Source organism: Lynx rufus, unplaced genomic scaffold (assembly GCF_022079265.1).
Source record: "Lynx rufus isolate CCGP_SWC_20201006 ecotype Redwood Valley unplaced genomic scaffold, mLynRuf1.p SCAF_4, whole genome shotgun sequence".
In the NCBI taxonomy this organism is placed as follows: domain Eukaryota; kingdom Metazoa; phylum Chordata; class Mammalia; order Carnivora; family Felidae; genus Lynx; species Lynx rufus.
In genome coordinates, this window is record NW_025814856.1 from 140531871 (window position 1) to 140554372 (window position 22502).

The 22502-nt window shown below is 38.9% G+C and overlaps 1 protein-coding gene and 1 non-coding gene across 14 annotated transcripts in view; both read right to left on the minus strand.

Moving 5' to 3' along the window:
- CADPS2 (calcium dependent secretion activator 2) overlaps window positions 1–22502 on the minus strand; it is a 545419-nt gene that overhangs the window by 73553 nt on the left and 449364 nt on the right. For 7 of the 13 annotated variants that reach the window (XM_047095952.1, XM_047095959.1, XM_047095954.1 and 4 more), the window contains 3 exons: window positions 20715–20818; window positions 18898–18906; window positions 5848–6004 (listed from right to left, as the gene is read on the minus strand). In XM_047095952.1, coding sequence (XP_046951908.1) covers window positions 5848–6004; window positions 18898–18906; window positions 20715–20818 — 270 coding nt within the window. The remainder of the gene's footprint in view (window positions 1–5847; window positions 6005–18897; window positions 18907–20714; window positions 20819–22502) is intronic. The other 6 variants (XM_047095962.1, XM_047095960.1, XM_047095958.1 and 3 more) reach the window with 1 other exon arrangement.
- LOC124525258 (small Cajal body-specific RNA 20) lies at window positions 2823–2949 on the minus strand. The gene has a single exon (XR_006965465.1). It is a non-coding gene; the product is annotated as a small Cajal body-specific RNA 20 (non-coding RNA).

A 22502-nucleotide genomic window follows, 5' to 3' on the forward strand; every position in this document is an offset into this window, starting at 1 on the left:
GCATCATTTAACTATCATGCTAATTGCTTCATTATGAAAACATTTATTTTGCCTCAACTTTAATACATCTCTTTCTCAAAATTGTTTCCTTAGATACCATTTAAAGTAATTACCCACCTAATTATCTCTTTAGTTGGGGCAGGGGGAGTGGATCAGGGTGGACGGAGGTAGGATGGAGGGACGAGCGGGAGCTCAGTGTTTTCTGGACAGAAATGAAGGAGCCGGAGTTTGTTTTCATCATCAGTCCTGCTCTGGGAATCAATGGGTGAGTCTGTGAGGGGCGGGAGATTGGGGACAGTTGCTAAAATTATGGTGCAGCTGATACTCTTCCCTGGAGGAAAACTACATTTCATCTCCAAGGGTTCTTAAGGCTAAGACTTTCCCCAATCATGCCCAACTCTACGGAAAGATGCATGACCCCGACAGAATTTTTCTCCTCCTTACAACAGAAACTGAATCTGCTGTCTTGAATCTTTCCCCCAACTAATTAGTTCAGTCCCTGGCATCCTCATTGTGGACGTTTCATATCATACATGATAGGACAACATATACCATTTATCTGATTCTGTACCCTTTGACCAACTCTCTTCCTCTGCCCCCACAACTCAAGGGCTTTACGAAAATTTTCTGAGGTGAAAACAAAACTTCATGGAATCTCCTGTCTTCCTTTAAAAAATTATATTATTTTGTAAATGCCCCAGAATCTGCTTTTGTTTGCACAGGCCAAGACAGAACTGGAGACCAAGGGGGCGGGCTCCTGCTCACCTCTGTCTGTGACTCCCATCGGCCAGCTCCTGCCTGGCCACATCACCTCTTAGGGATTTACTTTCCTAGGCTGGAAAATGGAGAGCTTTGTCTAAAATCCTGTCCCCTTTCCAAAAGATAAACACCTATTTTTAAAATATCCAAGCAGGGGCGCCTGGGTGGCTCAGTCGGTTGGGCAGCCGACTTCGGCTCAGGTCATGATCTCGCAGTCCGTGAGTTCGAGCCCCGCGTCGGGCTCTGTGCTGACCGCTCAGAGCCTGGAGCCTGTTTCGGATTCTGTGTCTCCCTCTCTCTCTGACCCTACCCTGTTCATGCTTTGTCTCTGTCTCAAAAATAAATAAACGTTTAAAAAAAAAATATCCAAGCATTAAGAAAGATGGGAAACAACCAATGGGGACATATTGAATTATTCATTAAAAAAACGCAAAACAACTCGGCTACCAAGTTTTCAAGGCACAAATAAATGAAGTAAAATTTTTAACCCGTACCTCCACTACTTTGAGGTGTGTCAGTAATTTTTATTTTGGGAATGCCAACATAAGCATGCAACATTATTATAAGTCACAACCATTTAAAATCTATAGTATATAATTAGTTGTGTACCACATGTGGGCTAACGGTAAGCACCGTTATTTAGCAAATTCTCTCCCGTTCCAAGACTGGACATTTCAGAGTGATCTGTTTCCTTTACTCCTGGTTAAAGTTGTAATTAATTATAATTTGGACTCTAACGTTAATTGGGTCAATGTGGAAAAAACCGTCATGCCATAGTACTGATGTAAAGCTCTTTGTTTCTAGGGGGGATTAAAAGGATAGAAGTTTTGTTTTCCTAAAGCTTTCCAAAAGGCCAATACAGGGGCAGCGGTAGGTTGATATTTTAACATTTGAACTGAGTTCACTAAATCGCCATCTGAATATTTCAGGAATTTAATAAAACAAACACATAATTATTAACAATATTCTTCATTACTATCAAGAGTGAATTAATAGCAAAAAGAAAGTACACTTTACCAACTATCAAGATACTCAGTGGTCTTGGCTTTGGATAGTAACTTCTGAGTTTGAGAGGAAAGTGACTGCATTGTATTTCAATTCCCCAGACTCTACTGTGCTCCCAATACCAAAAGGAAATTATGGCACTGGGGAACTTTTCTATTTACCTCACTACATGGAGGAGCTGTTTTTCTCTGAAATAATTGATGTTTTCTCAAATCTGTTAATCACTGCAAAATCAAAGCCAAGATCTAGACTTACCTCAAAACTGATAGTGCTCAAAAGAGATCAGTAATAAATGGTTCCATGTTTTAGTTGAATAATTTACAACACAACATAAAACTATACTTTATGCATTTAATAGTAGCCGATGTTATAGAAATGGTTTAAAACGGGAAATTTTTAATTTAAAATTCAATTATTTTGAATTAAATATATGCAGGTCTGGCTAAAAATTAACTTTCTGCTATTCTCACTTTAGTGTTCCTTTTTATTTCTCTAGTTCTACAGAAAGTGGTTTATTGCTTTTAGAACAAAATAAGATGCTTTCAGAACTTTTGTTAGTGAAGAAAAACCGCTAGCACTTGAAAACTTTTCTAAAACATTATTTTGTCAGCTGATGGAAGTAGGCACTTCAACAGAGAAAACTCTCCCCCGTGCAACTGTGTGGAGCCCAAGCTGTCCAATTCGACGCAGCTAATGGCTTAGAAGCGGGACTTGTATTTGCAACTGGCCTCCTGAGTGTCAGGTCTGATCTCCTTGCCTTGATGCCCGCGGTACTCTTTCTTCTCCGGCTCCCACTCACGGCTCTTTTTCACCACCCTGCACCACACAATCCCGTACGAGACCCTGTTTAGGTGTGTTTGTTAGGTGCTGCCTATGGATCAGGCAGGGGGCCAAGCTACTTTTGCAACAACACAGGCTAATATCAATCAGCTCATGAGAGTCTGGCAGTATCTAAGGAGAGCCAGAGGCCTCCTGCCCAGTGCTGCCACTTTAGACCCTCGTGTGTCGGTGGGGTCTGCATGCCTGATAAAGACCATGTGGGAGCTCCCAGCAACTACAGATGTCTGTAGGAAAATAAGGTTATTAGGTCATGACAGCCCTGACAATGATCCTTGAGAGATGATCTTGGCCTCCAACCCCGGTTGAAGAGAAAAGGGACCCACACAGCCCCATGGGAGAGAGGCCCTTCGTTTTAGTGTTCTTTTTGATATAACTCTCATAAATTCACACCTGCAATGCAAGAACTCTTATTAAAAATAAATACTAGGGATGTCTGGGTGGCTCAGTCAGTTAAGGGTCCCACTCTTGGCTTCGGCTCAGGTCATGATCTCATGGTTCATGGGATTGAGCCCCATGGACTCTGTGGTGACAGCTTGGAGCGTGTTTGGGATTCTCTCTCTCCTTCTCTCTCTCTGCCCCCAACCCCCCGCCCCTGCCCCACTCTCTCTCTCTCTCAAAATAAATACATAAGCTTAAAAAAATAAATATTAAAGGAGGCCAATTCATTGGAGTTTGCAGTATAGGTCCCCCTGCCCAAATTTCTTAGAAACCTATACTTGTTTTCTCCATGCATAAATACTGATATGTTAAATAAGTTAAATGATTCATCACCTTTACTGTTTGACTATGACATTAATAAATGCCTCATTTTTGAATGAACTCCCAAATAAATTTAAATATGGTCAATTCTTGACTTTTTCATACAAATGGAGAAAGCAATGCTCAAAATAAGCCTACAACTATTTGTGTTCAGTTAGGGACGTAATGAATAATACTTATATTTATTTTTGACAGCAGGTTTATTGTCTTAAGATAATATGAAACCTGACTTATAAGTTCTTAGCAGAAAATAAATGATGCTAAGAGACTGGGAAAAGAAGAAGTTCATTTAAAGTCTGCTAGCTGGGAGGAGGGAACCAAAGTACAACTTAAAAGCTGGCTGGGATCATTTGCAGAATGAATGATTCACATACAGATAATGTGGGTTTAGCTACTTCTGACAGTACACATTGTGGTTAAATATGAATTAGGAAATGTAGCTTAGTTCTTTGGCTTTCTAGTAGGATATTTTGGAAATGAAATTGGATAGGAGAATGAAATTAGTTGAAAGAGTTGAGACTGAAATTTTCACAGACTAATACCTATAATATTTATTTTGTGTCTACTATATGTGCACTATTATGGTGTTCAATCCTCACCACCAATGACACTGTATATACTATTATTTTCCTTCCTTTATAGATGAAGAACCTAAGTTCACAGGGGTCAAGCTACTGTCAAAGGTCAAGTTGCAAGTGGCAGAGACAGATGTGAATGTCTCTGGCATCACAGTCCATGTTAATAATTACTAAAAATCACACCTCTCTTACTATAACGGAGGTTCTTGATCTGCCATCCTAAATCTGATGTCTATGGGGAGTCTAATATTACACACAATTTCATATTAATGCGGATTTCCCCCTCCAGCAAAAACAGTTACAGTTTTATCAGAGACTGAAAAGGATGAACAACAAAGAAATATAAGATGTAACAGAGCAGAGTGAGGAACAAAACCGAAAGAGTAAGTTTTTTAGTTAAAAAAAATTAAAAATGTTTGAGAGAGAGAGAGAGAGAGAGAGAGAGAGAGAAAGAGGGGACAAGGAACAGGGGAGGGGCAGAGAGGGAGGGATAGAGAATCCCAAGCAGGTTCCATGCTGTCAGTGCAGAGCCCGACCCAGGGCTCAAACTCATGAACTGTGAGATCATGACCTGAGCTGAAATCAAGAGTCGGACGCTTAACTGACCAAGCCATCTGGGTGCCCCAAGAGTAATTTTTTTTTAAAAACAAAGATAAATGTAAAGACATGGATTTAAGTTTAAGCCTAGAAGTACATAACAGTGATGTCCTGGAAGGAGGGCAGTAAAAGGATCTGGAGTTTTAAGTTACATTAAGTTTGCAATGTATCACAGGGTGACTGAGTTCCTTGGCAAGTTAGAGCAGCATGAGCTGCACAAAGACAGGGCAGAGGGACAGCACCTCTCCTGGGGTTCTGGGTTACTCAGGCCACGTTGTGAGCACTGTGTTCTTCACAGCACCACACTCCAGAGCAATACTGAAACATGGACTGAGGTCTATGCAGAGGAAGGTGGTAAGAGTGGTAATGGGCACAGAAACACTATCATGCGAGAAAGGACTGAATGACCTAGCAATAATGGCTCAGAGAAGAAAACACACAATAGTACAAGGCTGTTACATCGATCACGTAGAACAAGTCAGAAGCAGAGGGGAGGGGGCGGCAGAGATCAACTTGGTCTATAATGGGAAGAACAGGATAGAACAGGTAATTGGTGACCTGTGATCACTGCAAGTGTTGAAGCAAAGGCCGTCAGTAGTAACCAAACTTGGGTTTAAGGGAACTTTAAAAAGAATCATCATAAGAAAGGCCTAGGAATCTGTGTGTTAAGAAATGTCCCCATAAAGTTCTGATGTAAAACTAGGTTTGTTCTGGCTTCTAGAAGACCACGTACCAGAAAAGTTGTAAAAGTTGTTATTGCATTGGAAAGAAAGGTCTCAATAGAGGACCTTTACATCCTCCTAAATTTCTAAATACTGAGAGAGCAACCCATACCACACAGCAATATTACACCATCATTATGGAAGTGAATCCCTCTCAGGCAAACAGAATTGTCAGAATGCATATTAGTAGAAGCCTTAACATAGCATGATTCTTAGAATAATGGCACATTTCTAAGTTGTCTTTCAGAGATGCAAGTATTCTCAAGTGCTTTAGAAATGCTAACCTCTGAAGATTTTCTGATTCACAAGGTACAGCGAAGATGCCTATATTATCAGTTCTTGATAAAAGCAGAAGGGTAGAAATAAGAGGAACTTCAGAGGCCAGTGGAGAAATCTGGGCATATTACTGGTTTCCCCCAGAACCCAGCTTGAAAAAGTCAGGGAGACTGAGAAAACATTAATGTTATCAATGTCAATCTTGTTCAGTGAGTGTGAGAGCTCTATAAATACACATTCACTCACACAACATTCTCTTCATCGACCTTCCCCTCCCCATTTCATATATGAAAGAAAACGCACGTGCTTACTGTCATTTCTGAGGAAATTATTAAGTAGTTGGAAAAGAGGAAAACTATCCCAGGAGTCTTGTGGTTGGGCCTCCAGTGCAGTATCCATATCCACTGTGAATAAAGCCCAAAATTTCTCTGCATGCTCTGCCAATAAATCAGGCCACCAGGCAAATGCCTATAAAAGGATAAATAAATAATGTAAAATTAGATTACTTCTTAGAAACACACACAAATACCCTGCTACCTGAAAACATGTCATTAAAAGTGAAATTGTAAAAAAAAAAAAAGGTGAAATTGTAGTAGAATGCTATAAAATAGGATATGTAACACATTTGAAAATAAGTCTACTCACAGAAAAAAGCGATAGTAGAAATACACAAAACCATTCATAAGTAGTTATACTTAAATTATGAAATACATTTTTTGTTTTATATTTTTAAATGTTATATATTTAACATGTATCTTTAAAGTGAAGTGATAAATGTCATTTTGCATTTTAACTCTATTTTACATTTCCTATTTCATTCAATGCTGAATTTGCTTATTTAAAATTTGTGCATAACATTTTTTCTCACGTTTAAAAAATACTACTTTTTTATTTGTAGTACTTTAAAAAATAAATCTAAGGTGTAAAGCTAAAATATACTTTCAAAGAGAGGGATTTCTTAACTCTGATGTTAATTAGGTGCTCCAATGGTCTTTGTCTTAACTAGTCTTCCATAGTCTCTCTGATGCCCAGCATTTTAATTTTGCAGGTCTTGGCATTGTCTATATGACTATATATGTGAATATTTTAATTTCTGCCTCTTAATTAGACAGTAACACTACAAAGACAAGTCTGTATATGTTCTATTTATTATTTTATAGTCAGCTGGGCATTTTCTAGTGCCTTTTAGGTCATGGCAATATTCAGTTTAAAAAATCTGCTGTTTATATGAGTGAGAATAATATTTACTTTCTAGAAAGTTCTTGAAAACCATGTGGTCTGACCATGGACCACAGCACCAAGACTGCCTGCCCATGGAATCCAGCAGCAGGCCCAATCTCCCATGGTCCCTACCAACCAGCCCACCAAGAATCTCTTAATGGGATGATTAGTGAAGGGTTTTCCCTGAGGAAGCCAGTCTGTAGAGACTACAAGAGATGGCTGCTTCTTCATATGTGCAGACACCAACACAAGTCTTTAAGGACCATGAAAAATCAAAGAAACATGATATCAACAAAAGAACAAAATAAAGATCCAGTACCCAACCTAAAGACATGGAGATTTGCAAAGTGCCTGAAAGAATACAAAGATATCATCTTAAAGAAGCTCAATGAGCTACGAGAGAACACAGATGAACAACTAAATAAATTCAGGAAAACATTAAAAAAATGAGAAGTTCAACAAAGAGACAGAAACCATAAGAACTAAACAAATATTCTAGAACTGAACAATGACTGAAAAATTCAACAGAGAGCTTCAACAGAGTTCATCAAGAAGAAAGAATCAAATCAATGAACTTGAAGACAAGTAATCTGAAGTTCTCCAGTCAGAGGAACAATAACAACAAAAGAATCAAACAAAGTGAAGAATGCCTACAGGATTTATGAGGTATCTTTGAATAAACCAGTGATAGATATTATGGGAGTCCCAAAGACAGGAGAGAAAGGGAAAGGGGCAGAAAGCCTTTTTAAAAGAAATGGTGGCTGCAGCACCTGGGTGGCTCAATCGGTTAAGTGTTCGACTTTGGCTCAGGTGATGATCTCAGTTTGTGGGTTCGAGCCCCATGTCAGGCTCTGCACGGACAGCTCAGAGCCCGGAGCGCCTGCTTCAGATTCTGTGTCTCCCTTTCTCTCTGCCCCTCCCCCACTTGCACTCTGTATCTCAAAAATAAATAAACATATAAAAAAATTTTAAAAAAAGAAAAGAAAAGGAAAGAAATAGTGGCTGAAAACCTCCCAAACCTGGATAGGGAAATGGACATCCAGATTCATGAAACCTAAAGGACACCAAATTGCTTGACCTAAAAAAGTCCACACCAGGACACATTATAACTAAACTGTCAAAAGTCAAAGACAGAGAATTTTGAAAGCAGCAAGAGAAAAGTAATTCATCATATACACCCCCCACCACCTCACCAAAGTTATCAGATTTCTCAGCAGAAACCTTGGTGGCTTGGTGAGAGTGGTAAGATACATACAAATGCTAAAAAAAAAAAAAAAAAAAAAAAAAAACAAAACGCCAACCAAGAATACTCAGCAAACTTGTTCTTTAAAAATGAAGGACAAGTAAAGACTTACCCAGACAAAAGCTGAAAAAGCTCATTACCACTAGACTTGCCTTTACAGATAAGTGCTAAAGGTCATTCTTCCAAATTGAAACAAAGGATGCTAAACATAACACAAACATATATGAAAATATAGGGGTGCCTGGGTAGTTGAGCATCCTACTCTTGATTTCAGCTCAGGCCATGAACTTGTCGTTTTGAGCTCAAGCCCTGCATTGGATTCTGCACTGATGGTGCGGAGCCTGCTTTGGATTCTCTCTCTCCCTCTCTTTCTCTACCCCTCCCCGGCTTGTGCTCTGTCTCTCAAAAAAGAAACAAGTAAATAAGTAAATAAGTAAGTAAGTAAATAAGTAAGTAAGTAAGTAAGTAAATAAATAAATAAATAAATATTGGGGCGTCTGAGTGGCTCGGTTGGTTAAGTGTCCCACTTTGGTTCAGGTCCTGATCTCACAGTTTGTGAGTTTGAGCCCCATGCCAGGCTCTGTGCTGACAGCTCAGAGCCTGGAACCTGCCTTAGATTCTGTGTCTCCCTCTCCCTCTGCCCCTCACTCACACACTGTCTCTCTCTGTCTCTTAAAAATGAATAAACATTAAACAACAACAACAACAAAAATATATGTGAAAATATAAATCTCACTGGTAAAGGTAAATACATAGACTAATAGTAATATAATACTATAATAGGGGTGAACAAATCACTTTTAATTCTAGTATAAAATCTAAAAGAGCAAAGTATTTAAAAAAATTTTTTTTAATGTTTATTTTTGAGAGACAGAGAGAGAGAGACAGAGAGAGAGAGAGAGTGCGCGCGCGCGCATGAGTGGGGGAGGGGCAGATAGGGTAACACAGAATCCGAAGCAGGCTCCAGGCTCTGAGCTGTCAGGGCAGAGCCTGACATGGGGCTTGAACCCACAAGCTGTGAGGTCATGATCTGGGCCGAAGTCAGACACTCAACCGACTGAGCCACCCAGGAACCCCAGGAAAGTATTTTTTTTTTTTAAAAAAAACCTCTGCAGGGGCACCTGGGTGGCGCAGTCGGTTAAGCGTCCGACTTCAGCTCAGGTCACGATCTCGCGGTCCGTGAGTTCGAGCCCCGCATCGGGCTCTGGGCTGATGGCTCAGAGCCTGGAGCCTGTTTCCGATTCTGTGTCTCCCTCTCTCTCTGCCCCTCCCCCATTCATGCTCTGTCTCTCTCTGTCCCAAAAATAAATAAACGTTGAAAAAAAAATTTTAAAAAAAACCTCTGCAATTATTAGTTTATTAGTATCACCCAGGACTCAGATGTTCAGTATTTCTCCTGAAATTACACAAACAAATGCAAATTGAAAGAATCCAAGTCAAAATTATATAACAAAACAGCACTCCACCACAAAAGCCTGTAAAATTGCACACAATAACACTATTTTAAAACACTGGCACTTTAAGAGAATGATAATCTCAAAAACCACAAAATTGCCAAGTTCTTCCCTAAACTGCTAAGTAGATAAATAGGACTCTAATGAGTGAGTGTGGGTTTTGTAAAGAAAAATCAAATCCAAATCAGACAACTCACACTGAAATACAAAGATTTAAGTGTCTACTTCCTTTAGGTCTATTTGATTTATATAAAGAAGCAAACTATGGTATAGGTTTTAAATGTGCCATACATTTTAGAAATTGGCCCAATGAATTAAAAATACCTTTAATGGAGGATCAAGCTTCCTAAGAAATCCCTATGTACATAAATAGAAGGCATTTACAGTCAGCACTTTTTTTTCCCCTAGAGCCTTTGCTAGATCTAATGTCAACAAAAATTTTAATATGGCAGTCTTGTATTTTAAGCTCACACTTTTGGGGATACATTCTCAGGTCTTCTTTAATGTGGGAACTACAACTATAATACATAGTAAGGGGAGTTAAAGAACATAGAGTCCTCATGTAAACGATTAGAACATACTTATCTCCTAGTCCTTCAAGGATAGACTTTCAAAATGTTTGAGTCTATACTAATCCCATGCTTTGAAAAGACTGGTTACTCTGCTTTATAAATGTAACTGGGCTATGTGAAGTCTGATGTCAACTGATCAAGATGGTAAGTTTCAGTTACGGACAAAAACTGTCTGAATTCAACTTTTATTACCCTCATCATGAGTATGAAGAGTGTTAACAAAAGTTTTTTACCATAAAAAAATTTTTAATAATGACTATTACCAGAAAAATTTGTTAATGGATACACAGTATAGAAGAAGTCAATTCTTCCATCAATGGCATAACGTAGGCGTGTGTGAGTGGGGTAGGTAAAAGTGTAGTGTTTTGGTATGTAATTAAATTTAAGTTGTTACCACTGTTGAAAGGTGTGGAGTCTAATTTAAAAGGTAAATCCTTACCTAAGAATACTTACTTTAAGTGTAAATGAATTAAACTCCCCAATCAAAAGACACAGACTGAATAACTGAATAAAAAAAAAGATCCAATTCTATGTTTATGAGACTTTAGATTTAAGGACACACATAGGCTGAACGTGAAGGTATTGTAAAAGATATTCCGTGCAAATGGTAACCAAAAGAGCAGGGGTGGTTATACTTACATCGAACAAAACAGACTTTAAGTAAAAAACTGCCGTAAGAGAAAAAAAGTGGGTCACTATATAATGATTAAAGAGTCAATTTACTAACAAGAAAGAATAATTATAAATATATATGCACCCAAGCTCAGAGTACCTAAATATATAAAACAAACACTGACACTCTTAAGGGAGAAATAGAAAGCAATACAATTATATTCGGAGACTTTAAAGACTACACTTTCAATAATGAATAGCTCTCTTCCACACACAAAATTAATAAGGAAACAGCAGACTTGAATAACACTTTAGACCAAATGGACCTAAAAGAACATATAAAGAACATTCTACCCACCAGCCAGAGACTGCACATTCTTCTCAAGTACACACAGAACAATACCCAGGAGAGATCCCATACTAAGTCACAAAAAAATTCCTAACTTTTGAAATCACCCCAAGTATCTTTTCTTACAACAGTGGAAGGAGATCAGAAATCAGTAACAAAAGGAAGACAGAAAAATCACAAATATATGGAGATAAACAAGACACTCTTGAACAGCCATTGGGTCAAACAAAAAATCATAAGGGAAATAGAAAATATATTGAGACAAACAAAAATGAAAACACTATATACCAAAATTTATGGGATGCAGTAAAAGCAGTACTAAGAAGGAAGTTTACAGCAATAAACACCTATATTAAAAAAGTAGAAAGATCTCAAATAACAACCTCATGTCACACTTCAAGGAATTAGAAAAATAACTAAGTCTGAAGTTAGGAAAAAAACAAAATAATAAAGATTAGAGCTTAAATGAAATAGAAAATATGAAGTAATAGAAGATATCAATGATACTAAGTTTTTAAAAAGATAAACAATACCAAGAAAACTTTAGGCTAATAAAAAGACGATGCAAATAAAATCATAAATGAAAGATAAGGCATTAAAACCAATGCCATGGGAATAAAAAAGATCAAAAGGGACTATTACCCAATGATATCTTGAATATTACACCAAAAGCACAGACAACAAAAGCAAAAATACATAAATAGGACTATATCAAACTAAAAAGCTGCTGCATGGCAAAGGAAACCATCAACAAAATGAAAAGGCAACTTATGGAACGGGAGAACATATTTGCAAAGAGTTTCTCTGATAAAGGATTAATATCCAAAGTGTATAAAGAACGCTACAGCTCAATAGCATGAGAACCCAAATAATCTGATTAAAGGATGGGCAAAGACCTGAATGGACATTTCTCTGAAGAAGACTGACAAATGGCCAACAGCCATATGAAAAGGTCCTCAGCATCATTAATCATACTTTGATTTTCGAATGCAAATCAAAACTACAATGAGCTATCACCTCACACCTATCAGGATGGCTATTATTAAAAAAAAACCAAAAAAGATAAATTTTGTTGAAGATGTAGAGAAAGGAGAACTCTTGTATACTGTTGCTGAGAATGTAAATTGCTACTGCCATTATGATAAACAGTATGGAGATTTCTCAACAAATTAAAAATAGAAGTGCCACAGATCCAGCAATCCTATATCTGAGTATATCTAAAGGAATTGAAATCAGAATCTCAACGTTTATTTATTTTTTTGGGGGACAGAGAGAGACAAAGCATGAACAGGGGAGGGGCAGAGACAGAGGGAGACACAGAATCGGAAACAGGCTCCAGGCTCTGAGCCATCAGCCCAGAGCCTGATGCGGGGCTCGAACTCACGGACCGCGAGATCGTGACCTGGCTGAAGTCGGACGCTTAACCCACTGCGCCACCCAGGCACCCCGAAATCAGAATCTCAAAAAGATATCTGCATTGCCCTGTCCACTGAAGCATTATTCACAATAGCTAAGACATGGAAGCAATCTAAATGTCCACCAGCAGATGAATGGATAAAGAAAATAGGGCATTGATACACAATGGAAATTCCTTTAAAAAGGAGGGAAATCATGCCATTTGCCACAACCTGGTTAAATCTAGAAGATGTTATGCTGAGTGAGATCTATGCTAGTCAAATCCTTAGAAGCAGAGTGTGGAATGGTGGATTCAGACACAGAACGGCTGGGGGGAGTGTGAATCAGGGATGCATTAGTGAAAGGTGCAAAGATTTCATTATATGAGATGAACAAGTCTTAGAGATCTACTGTGCAGTACAGTGCCTAGAGTTAACAGTGCTCTGTTACATACTCAACATTTTGCTTCGAGGCTACATCTTGTGTTAAGTGCTCTTATCACACTCACACAAAAAAATAATGTGGATTTGTCTGGCTACGGCATCTCAGTTCTGTTTAATTTGCATTTCTCTAATAATGAATGGGTTTGAACATTTTTTCATATCCGTAAGGGCTCTCTTTATACTGTTTTTAGTGAATTGTTTTTCAGGTCTTTTCCCCTCCCCAGCCTAGAAAAAAAATTCTTTATTAAATAAAGTCTGTACTCAACGTGGAGCTTGAACTCACCACCCCAAGACCGAGAGCTGCATGCTCTATCTACTGAGCCAGCCAGGAGCCCCCTTTCTCCCCCTTTTAAAAATTACCTTTTGGTAATGTGTTAACCAAATAGATACAAAATATTTACACTTCTGTGATACAGAAGTTTCCATTAGTTTCCCAATTAGAATTAATCACTTAAAAAGGATTCATCATGGGGGTGCCTGGGTGGCTCAGTTGGTTAAGCCTCCAACCTCAGCTCAGGTCATGACCTCATGGTTCGTGAGTTCGAGCCCCGTGCCAGGCTCTGTGCTGACAGCTCGGAGCCTGGAGCCTGCTTTGGATTCTGTATCTCCTTTTCTCTCTACTCGTCCCATCTCTCTTTCTTTCTCAAAAATGAATAAATGTTAAAAAAAAAAAAAAAAAAAAAAAGGATTCATCATGCTATAGCCAGAGAAGTCAACGTTTACTTTCAAGAACTTTCTAAGAACATGTGATACATGGTTGTAAAACTTCATTTAATTTCTTCAAATGTAAATTAGATTAAAACCACATTAAGTGTCAAACCACAAAACAAAATGGATTATAAAATATCAACCCATTGGGTATTTTCTTAAAAACTTGTATCACAAGATAATGTCCAATTTATTAATACAAGTATTATTTTAAATGTTTTATTTATTTTTGAGAGACATAGAGACAGAGTATGAGTGGGGGAGGGGCAGAGAGAGGGAGACACAGAATCTGAAGCAGGTTCCAGGCTCTGTCAGCACAGAGCCCAATGCGGGGCTCGAACTCACGAACCATGAGATCATGACCTGAGCCGAAGTCAGATGCTCAACTAACTGAGCCACCCAGGCGCCCCACAATTTATTAATACAAAACATCGCCATGTAATGAATTAATGGATGGCAAGTATAAGAAAACATTGCCTACAGGAAGAATACAAACAGATGTGAGAGTTAGGGACATTTAATGCCCAGCTCGGTGTTTAGGACTTGAACTTTGCTGCTACAAATATATAAACGTGAAAAACTGTTGGAAATGGTATGCTTTATGTCATGAGCTATTGCTCTTTCAAAATATTATCTTTGAATACTTCTTAACTATCTACTTAAATGGGTATGTGACAGGGGCGCTTGCGTGGCTCAGTTAAACGTCCGACTTTGGCTCAGGTCACGATCTCATGGTTCGTGGGTTGGAGCCCCACATCCGGCTCTGTGCTGACAGCTCAGAGCCTGGAGCCTGTTTCAGATTCTGTGTCTCCCTCTCTCTCTGCCCCTCCCCCACTCACTCTCTGTCTCCCTCTGTCTCAGAAATAAACAAACATTAAAAAAAATGGGTATGTGACAAATAATATAAAAGTAAAAAATAAAACAGTGTCATTTCATTACATATGTCTTACTCCTATCTTTTAGAGCTACAGCAATGACCGACATAAGAGGAACCGGAGATTCCTGACTCTAGGTGCAGCAGGATAGAAACTCAAGCAAAAATGAGGTGCTGCAAAGAGGGACTTGTGGTCTTACTTGTAGTTCACAACCAGTACTTTCACCAAAGATTAAAATTTTTAATCTCAAAAGATTAAGAAAGTAACCATCATGTTATGTCAAGGATTGTTTCAAGACTCAGAAAAATTTACAGAGCTCTTTTTAAAATGAACTTGGAAGACAAAGCCACAGTAGGGAATGAAATAAAATGGAACAGAATTTTATCTAAAAAAAAAAAGTAACTTCAGGATGGCAAGATTTTGCGATCAACTCACAATTTTCATTATTTTTACAGAAGTGTACTTCTGTGTCTCAAACTGTATTCCTGATGAATGTAAGCCAATCTGTGATGAACGCTTATTGTTCTCCTAAGACGACCAGAGAAAGCTTTAAGCAATCACAGTCTTTGAAAAGAAAAAGTAAGGGTCAAAGGCCGTTACCTTGAGAACAGAGGGGTTTCGACACCTACCCACTTACTTTTTTGCCATCCCCCTAGGTGGCAGTCATCCCACTGTGGACTGTAAGAAGAGAGGCTGTACGATGTCCTCCCTCAAGGACCACTTCACGGAGGATTGTGGAGGTTCCATGGCATCAAGATCTCCACCAGGGAGGAGGAAACCCCACTCAGAAATGTAGCCATCTGAAGGGCACCAATCAAGTCATGATTACCTGGGTTAAAGTTATCTCAGCTCTAATGCTAAGCCACTAATTTTTGTATATGAGATGACAGAGGCAGAAGGTAATGCTGAATTGTTTAAGAGGAAAATACAAAACTTGATTGTAATCCTTTAGCCATACCATTTCTACCAACATTCTAACGACAAAAAAGATCTCATACAGTGAAAATGATGTATGTGACAAGGTGACAATACTTTGAAAGCTGTGTTTGTTTTCTAAGCACAGTTGAAAACAGTGCAGGTAAGAATGGACACTGAAATTAGAAGTGAGTACCAAGCTTTTGCACTTAGTGGTGAGACTTGAGTGCTCATGGACAAATCAGTTCCCTCGGTGAATTTCCATTTCCTCTTCTGCAAATTGGCAATACTTGTCCTCACCTCCCTTATTTATTTTTTGAGAGACAGAGAGAGAGAGAGAGAGAGCAAGCACGAGCAAGCTTGGGAGGCGCAGAGAGAGAGGGAGAGAGAGAATCCCAAGCAGGCTCCATACTCATCACGGAGCCTAACGTGGGGCTCGATCCCACAACTGTGAGATCATGACCTGAGCCAAAATCAAGAGTCAGATGTTTACCTGAGCCACCTAGGCGCCCCTATTATAAAGGCTTTTTATACATTATTTGATCCTCAAAACAACCCTTCCAGAAAGGTAAATGGCATAATTATCCTTGCTTTCTATGTTAGCAAACACAGAGAGTTTACAGAACTTGCCCAAAGTCATACACTTCGTAGGTGTCAGAACAATAATTTGAATCTAAGTCAGCTGGAGTATAGAGACCAAGCTCTTACACATGTAGATGCTTCTTAATCAACAATACTTGTCCTTCTATCTGTATGTCTATCATGTTGTGCAGATCAGACCACTGTTAATGTCTTCCGGTTTTGTCTTGCCAGAACATCTATTAATATTCCTTTATGTCTTTTCTAATTCATTTGAGGTCAGAAGCTTTTGATTAACTTTACCCTAAAAAATATAGTTAAAATTTATAATTTACAAAAAAAAGATAACTGCATAAATGAGCAAAAAACAGTGAATCTGATTTTGAAATGCACTATGTGCTCATTTTTTTTTCCTCAGGAAAAGATCAGTTTGCAATCCTGTATTTTATAGACAATCTTGAAAGCTCTGGAGACAAGTCTAGTGTCTGGAAGATCCCCCAGCCCCAACATACACATACACAGAGAGCAATGTAACACTAAGGGGCCATACTCCAGAAATCTGTACGCTCTTTTGAGGAACCAGCAGAATGGTCTAGAGGACGACACCTAAACCACTGTCAACCTAGCCATAGGTTTTTTATGGCTCTTTGGATTCAACAAAATCTCTCCCTCATTGGATTCATACATGAATATAAATATTGAAATAATCAAGAGAGAAAGCAAACTGAAAATACTTCAAAGCATATCTTAGGGGAAAGTACTTTTCAGAGGAAAGTACTACTCTTATTATTATTATATAGTATTATATATATTATATACACACAGTATTAAACATTACTAAATAATTAACAGACATTTTTGGTAGGCTATTGATGTTCATGGAATTCCATTTGAGAGTCACTGCAGCAAATGGAACTCTGTCTCTATAACTTTGCCATCTGAAAGCCACTTGCTGGTTATCTTCTTTCAAAATAAGGGACATTTGTTGGACCAGAGGCTAATCTAACCCAATAGTAAAACCACTCTAAAAAATGTTGGTTTATCTCACTGGCTATCGAGATACAAATACTACGTAATTAATACTAACTCAACGGTTGAGATTATTGTAGTTTAGTCAGTAGTCGGTAGGAAGCAGATCTCGTTCATGAACAAATAACCATACTTTAAGATGCTCCTTGGATGTGCATGTTAGTGAGAAGAGTAGGGTCACACACAAAGCGGCAAAACAAATGGAGAAAAAAATCAAATACCCTCTCTCTTCACGTTAGAATCCATCCAGAAACATCATCTGGTTCAGATACTGATGTTCATATGAGTGAGTGTATGCACAAATACGTGTGTCCACCCTGAACTCCTTTCCTGTCCTGCCTCCGTTGCCGGAGGAAGAGCCTGGGACACAGCCAGCTGAAGCACAAGAAGAATCGCCGATGTGCAGTGAACTGAGAGCCATCTGTGCCACAAATACCAAACTACTGCCAACATCCTTTTTTCTTACAGTGTCCCTGATATGACGGACAATATTACATTTTGACGATTTCAGCGACCTTAAATCTAGATCCTGCTGTAATCATGAGCAACAAAGGAACAACCTGAGCTGTGCTTGCACTGATGATGTTTCTTCTCTCCTCCCATCTACTGGTATTTTCAGTACTCCACTCCCTTAGGCAGAGTCCTAGGATCCACCAGACAGCCAGGAAAGGAAGAGAATGAATGGAAAGGGGCATCCCCAGGCTTGCACCATAATCATCCCCTCTGTATTGCCATCCCTGCTATGATGCCCGGTATGAAACTTGGCAGCAGACCAGGGTAAGACAACTATTCTGCCCCTCCAGTCAACGAGAAATAACAATGTGGTTCACTGCAAAGCACCCAGGTCTGCAGTCCCATCACTAACCACCTGTGCATTTCTGGCAAGTCGCTCAACCTTTCTGGGTCAGTTTTCTTATCAGTCAAATGGCGCATGTGGAGACGGTGTGCTGGTGGGAGCCCAGGGCTTTCTCCTCAACATCTGGGTCCTCCCGGCATTGTCAAAGTGAGTGGCCTCTGGATGGACAGTTGACAGATCGGTTTGCCTACGTTTCTGGTCAGGCACAGTCTAGGCACTGGAATGTGGAGACAGCCTTAAAGATTTTCTGGAAAGGATCTTAAACTATCTTTTTAAAGAGAAAACAAGGTCAGAAATAAGGCCTCAAAAGAGAAGTGGAGAGGCCATCAGAGAGAAGGGAGGGCTGTTAAAAATGTGAAGAAGTGAAAACTGCTTGACTGGGAAATTGCTGATAGAAACCACCTCTTAGCTCTGAAACTAAATTGCCACTGTGATAGAGGTACAGTAAAGGTAAAAGAAGCCTACACAGGAGCCAATGGGAGGGCTCTGTGAGGCAGACACATTGACCTCCACCAAGGGAGCCAAGCAGGTGCTCGTGCGGAGTAAAGAGACTCCAATGTGAACACCCAGCAGAATAAAGATCAGTGCAGAGTGCAGTCTACTAACTTACTCTGGAAATGACGTTAGCATCAGACCAATTCTCTCCCCAATACTGTTCAAAGAAAAAGTTGCTCTGCTGGTTACAAAAAGAAAAAGGCGGGGTGGTGCCTGGCTGCCTCAGTCAGTAGGTCATGCAACTGCTGATCTCAGGGTTGTACATTTCAGTCCCACAATGGGTGTAGAGATTACTTAAAAGTAAAATAAAAATCTTTAAAAAAAAAAAAAAAGAAAGAAAAGAAAAAGGCAAAAAAAAAGGATAAAACCAAATCATCAAAACCTTTTCAAAAACCTTACTTAGATGGCCAGCAGTAATTATGCACACAATTATTAAGACACATTTATAGAAACGATACAACCAAGATAAGTCCATTCAAAGAAATAATCTTTAATTGTAAGGAGGAGAAGTAACTTGGCGTTAAAGTAACTACGATCAAAGTGGGTTCTATCTAATCTTCACTAAAAGAGTTATTTATTCCATGCTAGAAAAACAGTGGGCACAGCTTTACTCACCTCTCTTCCCTGATGGATTCCAAGAATTTGGAAGCATTGGGTAATGGAAAAGGCCATAGTGTTACAAAGCATTTTAAAAAGAGGTCATTATAATAATTTTATACTTCAGCATATAGTAGAGTGATATTTATGAGTTATAATTATCCATCTCGTCAACCATATTTTTGTGGATTACAAAATATTATTTACATTTTAATTATATTTGAATACATTACCTTTAACAAGCATTTAGTGACTGCATGGAGTAGACAACACTTAATCATTGCATTTAAAAGACAGGAGAGTAATTATTTTCCTTATGAGTACAGGAAAATTAAATGTTATTTTTGTGAAATGTAGGGGAATATTAGATGTACCCGTTTAGGTGAAATACACTGAAACTGAATATCCAATCAGAAATATTTTTTAATTCAAAAATGTCTAACACTCTGATGCTAATGCCTTTTAACAAAAGACAAAGACATCACATACATATATCTCAGCATATAATCATTTTCATTGTAACATAGCAGTAGTACTAGCCTAGAGAAGATCCTCGTGGGGATTCATTTCACATTATTGAAGCAGCTGTTTCTTCAGTTTAAAATAAAATATCCATAACAAGTTCACACATGACAGATGTAAGGTAAAAACTAGATTCCATAGTGTGAGCTAAAAGCAGATGTTTTGAATGATCATATTTATAATCAGATACCATAAATCTTAGTTACCTATAGTAAGGTTTCCTGAATATTCTAAGAATTTGCTTAAAATGTACTTCCTATAGTTTCTCATATTTTTAAGAACTTGGCCTCATTACATATAAATGTTCTATAAAGTCTTATGTATCTGGGCTTTTAAAAAACTCTTGCCCATTTCATGTGCTTCCTCAAGAATAAAAGCACTGTTAAGGCCCTGAAATTTATTATACTTACTTAAATCCATATATTTTCCAAACTGAATTCAAAGTCATAAAATTCTTTTTTTTTTTTTAATTTTTAATGTTTATTTTTGAGAGACAGAGCAGGAAAGGAGGAGGGGCAGAGAGAGAGGAAGACACAGAATCCGAAGCAGGCTCCAGGCTATGAGCTGTCAGCACAGAGCCCGACGTGGAGCTCAAACTCACAAACTGTGAGATCATGACCTGAGCCGAAGTCAGAGGTTTAACCGACTGAGCCACCCAGGTGCCCCCTTTTGTTTTTTTTTTTTTTAATACACTCATGACTATTAAAAAGAGCAGCAGTTTTAAGTCTTAGAATAAGCAGTTGGCCCGGTGAAATACCACTCTACAGAGTGAATGTTAACACACAATTAAAACTTTTAACACTATAAAGAATGCAGGTTTAGTGAAAATTTAGAGAAAAGTTTGATGGTAAGAATAAAAGACTAATTATCAGTCATGTAGTTATCCATGTCTTCTCCTTGATTTTGTTATAGTTTATCACTACTTTTCCTTTTGCATCTTGATTAATTTCCATTTCTAAACTAAAGCCATCCCAGCATGGGGGAGACACAAGGAATCCGGCATCAGGAGATGGGTTTGTGTTCCAGCTCTGCTTCTGATTACCTGTACGTGTTTGGCAGATCCCGTAAGTTCTCCCGTGTTCCTCACAGAGTGACTGTTGTCAGGAACAGATAATAAATTATATACATCTACAGTCCCTCTGTAACATACAGGAATTGGATACCCAGGAAATGCACATACATTCTCAGTTTTTCTTACAGGTAGATGGCCAGCTACCTATCAAAGTCTACGGGCAGGCCACTTCTTCAGTGCTATTCCCACTATGGCAAAGCATCACGTGCAGCTTTACAGGACAGTTAAAGCAAGTCGTCACCTCCGCATGATGCTCTTCATTCTGCTGTAAGACTTCTATGCAGAGCTCTGCTAGGTGAAGGACCTCTTCCAGCTTTCTGGCAGGAGTTGCCTGGTTCATGGTCTCTATGTTAAAAAGAAATCATCATAATGTTACCTTGAAAAGAAAAAGCCAAACATACTCCAATATGTAATGAGGAGATCAGGGTGTTGAAGTAAAATAGAAAGCATATTTTTGAGAAATAAGAGATGCAAAAAATACAAATAAATACATTCTTAAAAAAAAAAACAAAAACAGTTCACCAGATTGTAGAAAATATTTCCCTCACAAAGCAATCACAGAACTGCAAGTGCTTTGCCATTTAATATATAAGAACAGGTGCATCAGCACATTAGATGCTCAACTTCTGCAACAAACAAGTTACTATTCTCCTCAAGGTCGGAAACACAAAGAGAGAAGATACTACAGTCTTTTCCTTCTCTCTGTATTGTATTATCAATACAATACCATTCTCACCAGATGAGTCATTCCTGACATTAGCAAAAACCATGGTTTTTTGTTGCCATTTAAATTCTCAGCCTGAAATGTTTATAGTTTACGTTGATCTTAAATTCAAGAAATATAAAGCCACCTAAAACAACTTGGACAACCTGCGATTAACTGACTCCTCCCCCTCCCCCGCCCCATCCTTCCATGTCTGCCACTACGCCACCCTCTGCCCTCCTCCAACTGGAGAGGGGTAGGGAGGAGTTCTTTGAAGCTGAAGGTTCTTTCAGCATTAGGGAAACTGGTATAAAAAGGCAAGGCCACAATAAGATTAAGTACAGCTCCCTGAAATTCAGCAACAGAGAAGGAAAAGCAGTTGATTTTAGAGATACAACAAACTGGCAGAAATCAGAAGTGCCTCGTATAATGAAACTGTTTCAAACTGAATGTGAAGAACAGAGTTTCGAACAAGCACACTGAAGATAAACACTGTCTTACATTCATGGACTCTTTGTCCCAGTCAGGAGGTTGTAAAGAAGGGAAATAAAATTTTCAGGAAAAGGGCTTTTTCTTTTTAAAATGTTTATTTTGAAAGAGAGAGAGGGTGAGCACACGAGTGCACAAGGAGCAGGGGAGGGGCAGGGAGCAAGGTGAGAGAGAATCCCAAGCAGGCTCTGCACTGTCAGCATAGAGCCTGATGTGGGGCTCTATCCCACAAACTGGGAGACCAAGACCCGAGCCAAAATCAAGAGTCTTACACTTAACTGCCTGAGCCACCCAGGCGCCCCAAGAAATGGCTTTTTCTGCGGAACCTAAGGAGTTCTGATTTTTGGCAATGGATATTTTCCTTCAACTTCTTCCTAAAACTTTAGCCTTAAACTTGAAAGACTCTTCCAATTGCTCTTATTTCCAAGGGCTGTACAATGAGGCAGTGAAACACTGCTTACGGCTGGTGCTTGCTCATTAAACATTTATTATAAGCGTACTACAGGTCACAGTGTGATAGATGTGGGGGTGTCCATCCCCCAACCCTGCACTCATTCTCCTAAACTTCCCTGCAGGATGGAAAGCCACCGCTTGTCTGTGACAGGGGTCAAGAGCGGAAAGCCAGTCTGCCAAACACCACATAATTGAGTGTCCCTACATGTTCTTAAGCTGTGAGGAGGAGGGGATGTAAGCCATGTCCCTGATCTGTAACAACTCAGACTCCAAAATCACTACTGAAAAGGATCCTTAGACATCAACTATCCAATCTTCCACCTGTTTCATGATCACTTCAAAATCCTCAAAAGAGGGTGAAGTCAAGGAGATCATGGCTTTGCA